Consider the following 12050-nt stretch of genomic DNA (forward strand, 5'->3'; position numbering starts at 1 on the left):
CCTTACAAATCTGGCTGGACCGGAGGATGTACATTGGTACAGATACCAACTGGAAACACAGGGAATCCAGTATAGATGACTCCTTCAAGACCAGTGGTGAGAGGGGTGATGCCTGGAGGGTGAGCGGAATGTGGAGTAGAAAGAGGGAACCAATTACAAGAATCTAAGTATTGCCTCCTCCTTGGGGGATGGACAGCAGAGAAGAGGGCAGAGGGAAACATCAGATAGGGTAACTTATGACAAAACTATAATAATTTATGAACTATGAAGGGTTCATGGGGAGGAGGGGGGGAAAATGAGCAACTGATATTAGGGGCTAGAGTGGGAGGCAAATGTTTTGAGAAGGAGGAGGGCAACAAATGTCTATATGTGCTTGACACAATGGATGTATGTATGGATTGTGATGAGAATTGTATGAGCCCCCAATAAAATAATTTTAAAAAATTTTAATAAAAAAAAAGATCAGTGAGATGAGACACCTCATGACATGGATGGATCTGAAAACCCTTAGGCTGAGTGAAATTAATCAATCACAAAAGGACAGCTATTGTATGAGTCCACTACTGTAAGGATAAACATCAAGATGAAGACAGGCCTCTGCTCACAGGTCATATAATCAGTCTCCTAAACAGCTAAGTAGGGAGCCTGCCTAGAGCCTACGAGCCACACCCTTTATGCGTTCATCTTAAAAACCACTTTGACAGAGCAGGCCCCCCTTCAGCTGGTGTCAGTTTCTAAAAATTGAGGGAAAGGGAGAAAACCAGTCAGTTGCTGCCACACAACATTGTGCTGAGGTCACCCCAACTCAACAGATACACAGCATCCTTTATAAGCCACCTCAGAAGAATTTGATGTGTGAACGCCACCAAGAGAACTGGGCTTTTCTGCAAACTCACGGGTCACGTGTTTAGGACACTGACATCGTCCCTTGTACCTAAGACTGAAATGCCCTCGTGTGAGAAGAAGCAGGTGACCATGGACTATGTGGCTGTGGACTTTGGTTTGGAACTCTTGCTTGGAAAGCACCCAAGTTGTGTATGTTGACCGCTCTAACGTCCTCCTTGCTTTCCTCGACACTTGTAGTCCTGTGATCATGGTTTTGCCTTGTAAAGGCGTGTTAGTGGAAGTTTGGCACTACCACCAACTCCCTTTGTCGGTGGAAACAGTGTCCAGTCATTTAAGAATTGAATCTACACGTCAATAGTTCATGCATTATGATCTGTACCTGACCTATACTCCTAGCCTTTTCTTTTCTCAACAGTGTTTTAAATTCTATACCTTGATGACTAAATTCTATACCATAATGACTAAATTAATGACTATTAATAGAATTACCTTAAGCCCCATGGTGGTGGTTTATAATGTTCTCAGATAAAATGATAATGATGTCTCTAATGTTTATCAGAGATCTACATAAATCATGGATTGCATGAATGAATTTTGGGCTCCCACTTAATTCTAGACCCAATCTAAGAACAACTAGTTCTTATGGCATGACCCTACTTAATACTTGGCCTCATGAAGAGATCATTGAAGATATAGCAAAGTGTGCTGAAGAAATCAGATGGTGCCTGGCTACCAGAAAGAATAGCATCTGGGGTCTTAAAGGCTTGTCTTCAAACAAGCAGCCATCTAAGGGGGGTATCTACTAAATCCACATGAAAGAAGCATACCAGCCTGTGTAATTCAAGAATTGTAAATAATACAACCCTAATCTGAAGGAGGGAATGGTATCAGAGCTTAAATTGTGAACAGCCAGTTTGCTGGAGTCTATGAATGATAGTGGAAGACCAAAATCTATTTGCAGGGTCCACAGTGGATTAAGCCTCTGATAAATCCCTTCTGAATGTAGTCAAGGGATGTGGATAGCCTTGCTATCACACAGAGAGCAGTGTAAAGTTGATTGAGACAAATGTAGTTAGGTTAAAATTCAATACCTCCTCATTTGATCTCCCTTTGACCCATTTTAAAGTTGTTTCAGCTTTTAATATTTTCTGCATTCTTTTTCTTAAACCATTTTATTGGGGGCATGTACAGCTCTTATCACAATCCATACGTACATCCATTGTGTCAAGGACATTTGGACATTATTTGCCATCATCATTATCAAAATATTTTCTTTTTTGTTTTGTTTTGTTATTTTAATTGTTTTATTAGGGACTCATACAACTCTTATCACCATACATACATACATCCAACTGTGTAAAGCACATTTGTACATTCATTGCCCTCATCATTCTCAAAATATTTGCTCCCCACTTAAGCCCCTGGCATCAGGTCCTCATTTTTCCCCTCCCTCCCCGCTCCCCCTTCTCTCATGAGCCCTTGATAATTTATAAATTATTCTTTTGTCATATCTTGCCCTATCCGACGTCTCCCTTCACCCACTTTTCTGTTGTCTGTCCCTCAGGGAGGAGGTCACATATAGATCCTTGTAATAAGTTCCCTCTTTCGAACCCACTCTCCCTCTACCCTCCCAGTATCACCACTCACACCACTGGTCCTGAAGGGATCATCGGCCCTGGATTCACTGCGTTTCCAGTTCCTATCTGTACCAGTGTATATCCTCTGGTCTAGCCAGACTTGCACGGTAAAATTCGGATCATGATAGTTGGTTGGGGGGGGGGGGTTGGGAAGCATTTAGGAACTAGAGGAAAGTTGTATTTGTATTTTTCATCGTTGCTACATCGCACCCTGACTGGCTCGTCTCCTCCCAGAGACCCCTCTGCAAGGGGAGCTCCAGTGGCCTACAAATTGACTTTCTTTTCTTTCTTTTTTTTTTTTAAATCAATTTATTGGGGCTCATAAAATTCATCACAATACATAGATCAATTGTGTAAAGCACATCTATACATTTGTTGCCCTCATCATTCCCAAAATTCGCTTGCCTCTTGGGTTCCCGCAATCAGCTCATTTTCCTTTTTTTCCCCCTCCCCCTCCCTTCCTCTGCCCCCCTCCCCCATGCACCCTTGATAATTTATAAATTATTATTATATCTTATATTACACTGCCGAAATTGACTTTCTACTTGAGCCCTTGGTCTCAGCTCCTCATTTTTCCCCTCCCTCCTACATCCTCCCTCCCTCACAAACCCTTGAAAATTTATAAATTATTATTATTTTTTCATTTCTTACACTGTCCAATGTCTCCTTTCACCCACTTTTCTGTGGTCTGTCCCCTAGGGAGGAGGTTATATGTAGATCACTGTGATCGATTCCCTCTCTCTCCCCTACCTTCCCCTTCTGGGATCGCTACTCCTCGTTATTGGTCCTGAGGGGTTTATCTGTCCTGGATTCCCTGTGTTTCCTGTTCTGATCTGTACCAGTGTACATGCTCTGGTCTAGTCAGATTTGTAAGGTAGAATTGGGATCATGATAATGGGGGGAAGGAAACATTAAAGAACTAGAGGAAAGTTGTATGTTTCATCCGTGCTCTGCTTTCTTTTCTATTCAGGTTTTTCTGTTTTTCTCTTGTCATATTTTTTGCTTGTTTCTGTTTGCATTTTGTAAGATGTCCTGTATATGAAGTCCAGGATAGCTAAATCATAGTGGCATGAACTGGATTAATGCCTAGAGGCATGGCAGAGGAGGATGAAGGGAAATGGGGAACCAACAACAGTAACCACAAGAAGAAAACATTCTGAAATTGATGGGGTGATGATTGCACAACTCTTCTTAACATGATTAAACTATTAAAATGTATGATATGTGAATTGTTTGCCAAAATGTTCATTGAAAAAGATTTTAAGTGCCATTTACAATAGCCACACAAGAGATAAAATGCTTAGGAATAAATCTAACCAGAGAAACAAAAGACCTGAACAAAGAAAACTACAGAACACTCTAACCAAGAAACCAAGAGGGAGCGACATACATGAAAAAGTATGTTATATTCAAAGAGAAGATAGCTTAATATTATGAAAATGCCAATACTGTCCAATCTGTAAATGAAACACAATTACAATGCAAATCCCAACTTCGTTCTTTAAAGAAAGGAAGAAACGAATGACTAACTTTATATGGAGCGGGAAGAATAAGCAAAGAACTCCTTTAGAGTTCTAAACTAAGAACCTTTGTACTACCTGACCGGAAAACTGATTACAGCCTGGTTCTAGTACAAAGATAAGTACATGGATGAGTGGAACAGAATAGAAAACCTGGAAGTCACTTGATCCACTTACAGGCAACTGAACTTTGACACAAGGCCAAAAACACTAAACGGTAAAGAGCCAGTATCTTCAACAAATGGTGCTGGCAAAATTAGATCTGTCTGCAGAAGAAGGAAACTCACTCCATGGATAAAAAAATTCAAGATGGATCAAAGACTCAAAACTATAAAGACCATCAATGAGCAAATAGGTGTAAACTGAAGGACCTTAGTACCAAGCATAGACATACTATGAAGCATCGTGGGGGCAGTGCATAAAGCAGAAGACATAACAGATGAGCGGGACCAACTACAAACAAGACATTGACGTGTTCAGAGGACTTCATCAAACAGATAAAAAGAGAGCCCACGGACTGGAAAACCTGTATCAATGACACAAAGGACTAGGAGCAATCTAGAGAACATGGCTATCCCTCAATAAGGGGGAAAAGTTAGCCAACGTAAAAATGGGCAAAAGATATGAATAAACAGTTTACCAAAAGTGACATTGAAAGGGCAGGCAGACACATGAAAAAAGGCTCAAGATCCCTAGCCATCCAGGAAATGCAAACCAGAACAATGATGAGCCATCACCTTACATCGACATCCACTTTAAAATAAAAAGAAAGAAAAAAATCAAAAAACAGAAAATACCAGAGAGGATTCGGAGAGATTTTAACGCTCACACACTGCTGGTGGGTCTGTAATTCTGAACCAGCACTATGGAAAGTGATGTGGTGACACCTCAAACAACTGGGAGGAGAAATTCCTTACAATCCAATAAGACCTCTGATGGGAATATAGATTAAAGAAATAAAAACCATAACACAAATAGGCCCTCCCATGTTCTTCACAGCAATGCTCTCAATTGCAGTACCTTGGAAACAGTGCAAAAGCCCATCAGTGGAAAAGTAGATAAAGAAACTTTGGTAGATACACACAACAGAATACTAGGCATCACTACTAAAGACCATTGATGAAAACACAAAGCACCTCACCATGTGGATGGACCTGAAGAACATCATGCTGAGCAAAGTTTGTCATTCTCCAAAGGACAAGTATTGTATTGATCCCTCTATTATTAGGATAAGCACCAAGACCAAGTCTAATATCTGTTGTCAAGACATGCGTTCATTTAATCTGTCTTCCAAGCAATGTGCTGGCAGGTCTGCCTAATGCTTATGGTTCAACAATCTTCCTTTCAAGAGTTTCCAATAATTGATAACTTAAGATCAAGATATAATTGCTATTGTCATGTAGTTGTAACATGTCTTAGCTCTGCAGGCACAGATTTGCTTTGCATTTAACCCTCATTATTCTCGTAACCTGTGTTGGGTCAAAGTTTTTCATCTGTACAAGTGAACGTTCCAAGTTTGTTAGTCCAATAAGCCTTCCTAAATATGTACATTTTCCTTTTCTCCCTAGTATTTTAAATTCTACGCCATCAGCTAGATTAGTGATAGTATTATTAGCATCATCAAATGACAGACAACAAACCCTGACACAGAGTACTAAGTAAATGCGTATTGAATCAATGAATAAAGGCAATACACTGTTGGACAGCTTTTCTGAAATGTAGTATTCATAGAATCACTTGGGGAATCTTGTTAAAATGCAGATTCGGATTCAGTAGATCTGCTTGGAAGCTCAAGGTCCTGAATTTTAACACGATCTCGGGTGATGGAGAAGCTACCAGCACCTATCCCACACTATAATAGCAGGACTAGGTGGGATACAAGGATGAGTGAAAAGCAGGTTGGTTTTGCTGGAGGGAGCTCATGACCTGGTCATGGGAGTTGGCATGCTTACATTGTGACCCAGGTCACATCATCTTCACCTTCACTTTTACAACAAAAGCACATGCAACTTGAAGTGACCCAGGTCAATTAGTGACCCAGGTCACTAATACCATCTTCACCTTCACTTTTACAACAAAAGCACATGCAACTTGAAGCAATTGGACATTGAGGTCAATACTGACTAGAAACATTATTTTTAAAAAGATAAGGTGACACATATATAGCTATGACAAAACCATTCTAAGTGGTATAACAAGGCACAAAACTTAAGAGAATGATTGCCAATTGGGTAAATAGGGATAGAGATCATGTTGAAACATAGCAAATGAATATCCCGGGACAGAGAAGGGAGAAATTGAATTTCATTTTGCTCCTGAGTAGCCATGCAACCTTAATCAAGTCACTTAGATTTTCTAAATCTATAGTTTCATCATCTAGCAATTGTAGCAAATGATACCCAACTTAGAGTTATGAAAATACAGTGAGGAATCACAAATAAATTAAATAGCCGTGTCTACCATATGGTAGTCTTTATCAAAAACATATGAAGTCCTATTTCTTTCTTACAGTGTTAAAATGATTCGGAATCAACTGGATGGCAGTGGGTTGTTTACGTTTCATTCTTATAATATTATTTCCCCAGTGAGTGAGAGAAAACAAAGTCTTGATTTATAAGCTTGATTGCTAACATATGTGAAGAGAAACAAAGATACGAAAATAAGATAGATATATAAGTGGTTTATATAAGACTAGCACTTTGTTTGAATTAAGCACTAGCCTATGAATCGGAAGAAATGAGTCTACTCCAGGCTCCAGCAATAACTAGATGTGTGCTTTTTGGACGTTATTTAACAACCCTGGGTTTCTGCATAATTTCCAAAATCATTGTATACACCTGCCTAAAAATATAATGGACCTTTTCCATGCTGCTGCTTAAGCCCCTGCATTTACATCGATTGGCTTCTTTAAAACAATATAATTCTTTCGACCTTTGATGTGTGCTTTCTTTTCATTGGGAGTAACAGTAACTGACAGAATGCTTTAAAGTATAGTACAATTAAAACACTGATGAAAAGAAAAGGGTTGGGTTTTTTCCTCCTGAAACATCCAATAAACATCCTTAAACTATGTCGTTGTCGTGTGCTGCCACGTCCATATCAACTCATCATGGCGCTATGGGGCTGTGTGGAAAAGCCCCACAGGGCTCCTACCTGATAAATCTTCATGCGAGCAAAATGACAGGCCTTTCTCCTTCAGAACAGCTGCTGGGTTGAAAGTCCTGACCATTCTTTTAGCAGCTAACCACTAATCAGAGCACCTTCAAATTGTGACTAAGCTTTAAAGAAGTAGATGAAATTACATAACTTACGTTTTACTTGGAAAACTTCCATCTTTTTCTATTAAACAGATGTGCAAATTTTTACTGGTGGATTCATATCTTATTAAATATGATACGAAACAACTTAGAATATACTATCACTGAAATAGAAGGAAAAATATATTTTGGAAAATATTCAAGCTAACAGCATTTTAACTAGCAAACTCAATATTTTGTTAGGCTGTTCATAATTTTCTCATAAATTTAAAGGTAAAAGTGTGATGCTTCAAAAAATCATAATATTTCAATACAATAATTAATACAAAGGGTCAACTGAACTGTAGAGAGCCATCTAACTATATTTCACTAAAGGAAAATGAAGCTTTGAAAAGAATTGTTTATGCCTTTACACCCCTCACACACACCTCCTGGTGAATGAGTTTTGTGGTACCTCTTTTATGTCTTTTGTGTATGTCTTTCAGAATGCCCATGAACTCAAGCCACTTGTGCCAGGTGGATTTAGTTATATCATTTCAATGTCCATGGCTCCTCTCTTTCCTAATAAATACATCTGTTGTTATACTTAACCACCCCTTTTATGAATTTCTAACTAGAGCCTACTTTGTTTGAGCCTGGAAAATTCACACTGGTGTTTTACAAAAATGGAAAATTAAAACTTCTGCAGTGCATGGCACACATTACCTGCAGATAGACACGCTGTAACTGCTGCATTAATATTCACTGATGTGTTAAGGTAATAACGACCCATCAGCTTCTATTGTCTATGAAGCACTTTCTAGCTATAGGGATGGAAATTAGTGACAGAGTCTCCCTGAGCTGCCTGATGTCAGAGCTGAGAAAGGGGTGAAGGGTATACAAAGCTGGATTACTAGTGAGCAAGTGGAGATAAGCACTCCAGTGAATGCCAGTTTGGGATTTTTCATGAAGTTTTCTTGCTGTCAAAGGTATTTTCTAATATTGCTGACCCTGAAACATTCAAAGGTAAATAATTTCCCTGTTCTGGGAAAGCATTCTTTATTCAGACTTGATATTAAATATACAGTATATCATAGAGACTAGCTAATGGGACAATTTACTAGAATATTAATTCTCCAAAAATTTTGAAGGAGGAAATTGAGAAAGTAAAAAATTGGAAACCATTTGAAAATTGCTTAAATAGTACTAAAGGTTTATAATAATAGAGATTATGTTCCTTATAAACTGTATTTTTTAAAGAAAACTAGTTTGTCATTGTTGTTTTAATTGGGTCCTAGTTTAAAATTTCATCAAGTTTGTCCTGTTTGGAATTCTTGATTTTAGGGCTGAAGCATGCTTTTCAGGAAATTTAAGACGCAATGTGCATCCTGGAGCTGCCGGACTTCACATTTTGCTGTCTGTTGCGTTAAGCCATCTGAAAGCCCACCCATTGCAAGGTTAATAACTTCAGAATGTTAGGGTTTGTTTCTTTGTTTAACTTGGAAATTTAGAATTAAATGCTGCTACATAAATAACCTCCTTTGAGCCATTAGATGTTTGACTAAACCATGCTTACGGAGAGCACCTTAAACTATTGCAGCGTTCCTTGAATTCTGTGTTCTTCAAAGTATAATGCTTGGGGCTGATGACTCTCCTTGACAGACTTTTGCCACACAGGTCTGGATAGTTCCCATCTTGTCAAGAAACGGGCTGCTAGAAGTTCCAAGAGCAAAGCCAGAACAAGAAGCAGGGAATGCCGAAAGATAATTACTACTGTGTTAACCTGACTCTCAACAAACTGAAAAACACGTAAGTGAAACATGTATTTTATATCAGGCAGAATTGCATGATACTACGTAAATTGGTTTTCTTTCTCTCAGAGAGATTTGACAATATCCATAGCATTTATATCTCCTAGAAATGGAAATACATGAAAGTAACCAGGGAACAAGTTAAATCTTTAAGAAGTTAGAATCAATTTGCTGTGAGGGAGTTCTTCTATACTGCTAGCTGTCCTGCTTATGAAGCAGAATTATACATCTATTTTAAAATCAATCTCCATGAGATTACTTCTGAGCTGCTCTAAATGTAAATTAATGCTTCTTGAAAATATAATGAGGTAACATTCACATCAGGAATTCCTAGGAAGAGATAATTTGAAAGGTGTGGTGTCAGTTAAATGGAAAACTTTTAAAGAACCCAAAAATTACATCAGATAAAAATGTCAGAGTAATTACAAATTTCAATGTGGTGTACCATTAAAATTTTAATTCACCTTGTACTTCAAATGCTTAAGTCTAGGTCCATGCATATGTTATAAATAAGATAACAAGGATTTGGCTATGCCTAAATCAGTTTTGAATCCAGAGTCTTATTGGAGTGGACTTAACAGACCATGAGACTAAGGAAAATTATTAAATTTACTTTGGAAATGAGTTTGCTTCACATTAAAATGGTCACCATCTTGAGTTTATTTTCCTTTGCTTTGCCTTTTTTTTGGGGGGGTGGGGTGGGGGGTGAAGATAGAGGTTTGTGCCTGTGTACAAAGATTTCTACTACACCTACATTTAACAAACAGCATAGAGAGAAGATCTCCTTGACATTTCAGAGCTTACCTAATTTACAGGGTGTTCTTCCCAAAACAGACTGTCATTTCTAATTAGCTTTTTCATGAATAAAAATAACTTTTATAGTAGCATGAAGTTATTTATAATCTAGCAGAAAAATTGAAGGATGACAGGAAAATTAGCAGCATTACCTAGCATTTCAGTCATATCATGACTCTTTCATTCTTTAGAGATATTTGCTATGCATCTTTAACCAAATTGTCTTTGTGGCTGTTTGCTTATCAATGAATAGTGAAGTGAAATTCATTCAGCAATATGATAAGACATAACCTTATTTATCATCATGTTATTTTTTATTCATTTCACAATCTTTTACTTTGAGTCGTTAGAAATGTTTCTTGAATAGTCTAAAAATTGCTTCTTAATGTGTTTCCTGAAGTTAGTGTCGTTGTTCTTTGTTCATTTTTTAAAAGAGGGGACACTATCATCTTGTGCTGGCAACCAGGTAACGTCCTTTAAAACTCTCCAAAGGCTGACACTGTCTGCCAGAAAGTCCCCAAGTTTTAAATATCTTTAAAACTTAAAGGTAATAAAGTTTTAGCATTCCATGACATTTCACACAGGAGATTACATCATTCCTTTTGTAAAAAGTCCAATTTTTAATACTTATATGAGAGGGGATAGCATATTTGATTTAGACATAGCAAATTGATTTTACAAATACATGCACCCCCAAAACAGTTACTTATTCTGCATAACTGAGGCAAAAGGATCACTTGCCTACCAATGATTTTACACTGTTTGGTAAATGTCTGCCTGTCATGTAATCCAAGGGTATTCAGAATCATAATTATATAGAGACCAAGCTAAGATCACTGCAGGAGCTTACATACCTCCAAATAAGAGAACAAGGGAAACACGGGGGATTTTAAAGTCCTTGGGAAATGAGGTGATTTTAAAGAGAGCGAATGTAGGGTTATAATTTAACCTCTCGGCATCACTGTTTCAAATCTCTTCATCAAGAATATCCAGGTACATACGTGCTTCCAAGGGAAACTTTGTCAGCGTTGGGCGGGGTTGGACTGCTAAGAGAAAGGTTGGTGGTTTGAACTCACTATCCACCCCAAGGCAGAGGATGGGGTCGTCTGCTTTCTACGGCCTCAGAAACCCTACGGAGCAGTTCTCCTCTGTCCAAGAGGGACCCTTGGTCTGGGAATCGAGTAGCCAACAGTGGGTTCTAGATGCTTCTAAGTGGTCAGCGTTAGCTAATAGGCTACGTTTGCCCAGGTAATCAATGAAGAACACCACCTCAAGGTAGGAACTAGTTATGTCTGTCACCTTTGTTATCCTAATATTGCTATTGGAGAGAATCTTGTATGTGCTGAATAGTCTTCTTAGGACATGCTTGTTTAGGAAATGAGTTTTACAGTTAAGGAAACAACAAAACTGAAGACTAAATATGTCTTTTAAGTAGAGCAATGGCCCTCTAATTCCCGTACCTCAAATTAAAAGCCAAATATGGCCACTAAGTCCATTCTGACTCATCGTCATCCATGAGCATAGAAAATAACGAACTGTCCCATAAGCTTCCCGAGCTTTCAAATCTTTAGAGCAGCAGGTTTTCACATCTCTCTCCCTTGGAGTCGGGTGAGTTTGAATCTCCTACCTTTAGGTAAATAGCCAAGAGAACAATTTTAATACTTTTTGTTAACCTTGAGACTAATTATCAGCTTGCTTTTTAGACATTTAGCACATAGAATATTTTACACTCTGTCCCAGGCATTTCCAAATGTATTTTGGGACATGTACCCTTTTGAACTTTGTCAATTTGACACTTTATTTCTGTTATTGCTTTACATGTATTAGACCGAAATGTCTGGGCCAAATTGCAATTCCAGCTGTTTTTCAAGAGAAGTTTATCATCTTTACACATTTTATGTCCAATGTATGTAGTTGTTGGTTCGCCCCTTGTACATGAAAGCATTCTTTTGAAAAATGCACGTTGGGCATGCTTAGTACCCTTGCTAAGAGAAAGAAATAATGGAACAGATAGTGTGCACAAGACTAATATGTAGGTTGGTTAATTAGATCTAAAAGTGGTCTCCTTGGCCTGAATGGCTGGTTTGTGAGCATTCACTTACACTCAAGACATATCCACTTCACCTGATACTGTAAGAATTTTCTATATTTTAGAAGAAATCTGGGAGTAAAATCCCTGAAGTTTCAGATAAAACTTTCTTTTTT

The 12050-nt window shown here is 38.2% G+C and overlaps 1 protein-coding gene across 1 annotated transcript in view; it reads left to right on the forward strand.

Annotated features, from left to right (window-relative positions):
• The first annotated feature begins 8618 nt into the window (after positions 1 to 8618).
• Positions 8619 to 12050, forward strand: part of LOC115869114 (islet amyloid polypeptide) — a 6787-nt gene continuing 3355 nt past the window's right edge. The window contains 2 exon segments of the mRNA XM_030885115.1: positions 8619 to 8637; positions 8640 to 8713. Of these exon segments, the coding sequence (XP_030740975.1) occupies positions 8619 to 8637; positions 8640 to 8713 (93 nt within the window).

This window comes from Echinops telfairi, unplaced genomic scaffold (genome assembly GCF_000313985.2).
Source record: "Echinops telfairi isolate 266 unplaced genomic scaffold, ASM31398v2 ScPeMD7_21;HRSCAF=78, whole genome shotgun sequence".
Taxonomy (NCBI): Eukaryota; Metazoa; Chordata; class Mammalia; order Afrosoricida; family Tenrecidae; genus Echinops; species Echinops telfairi.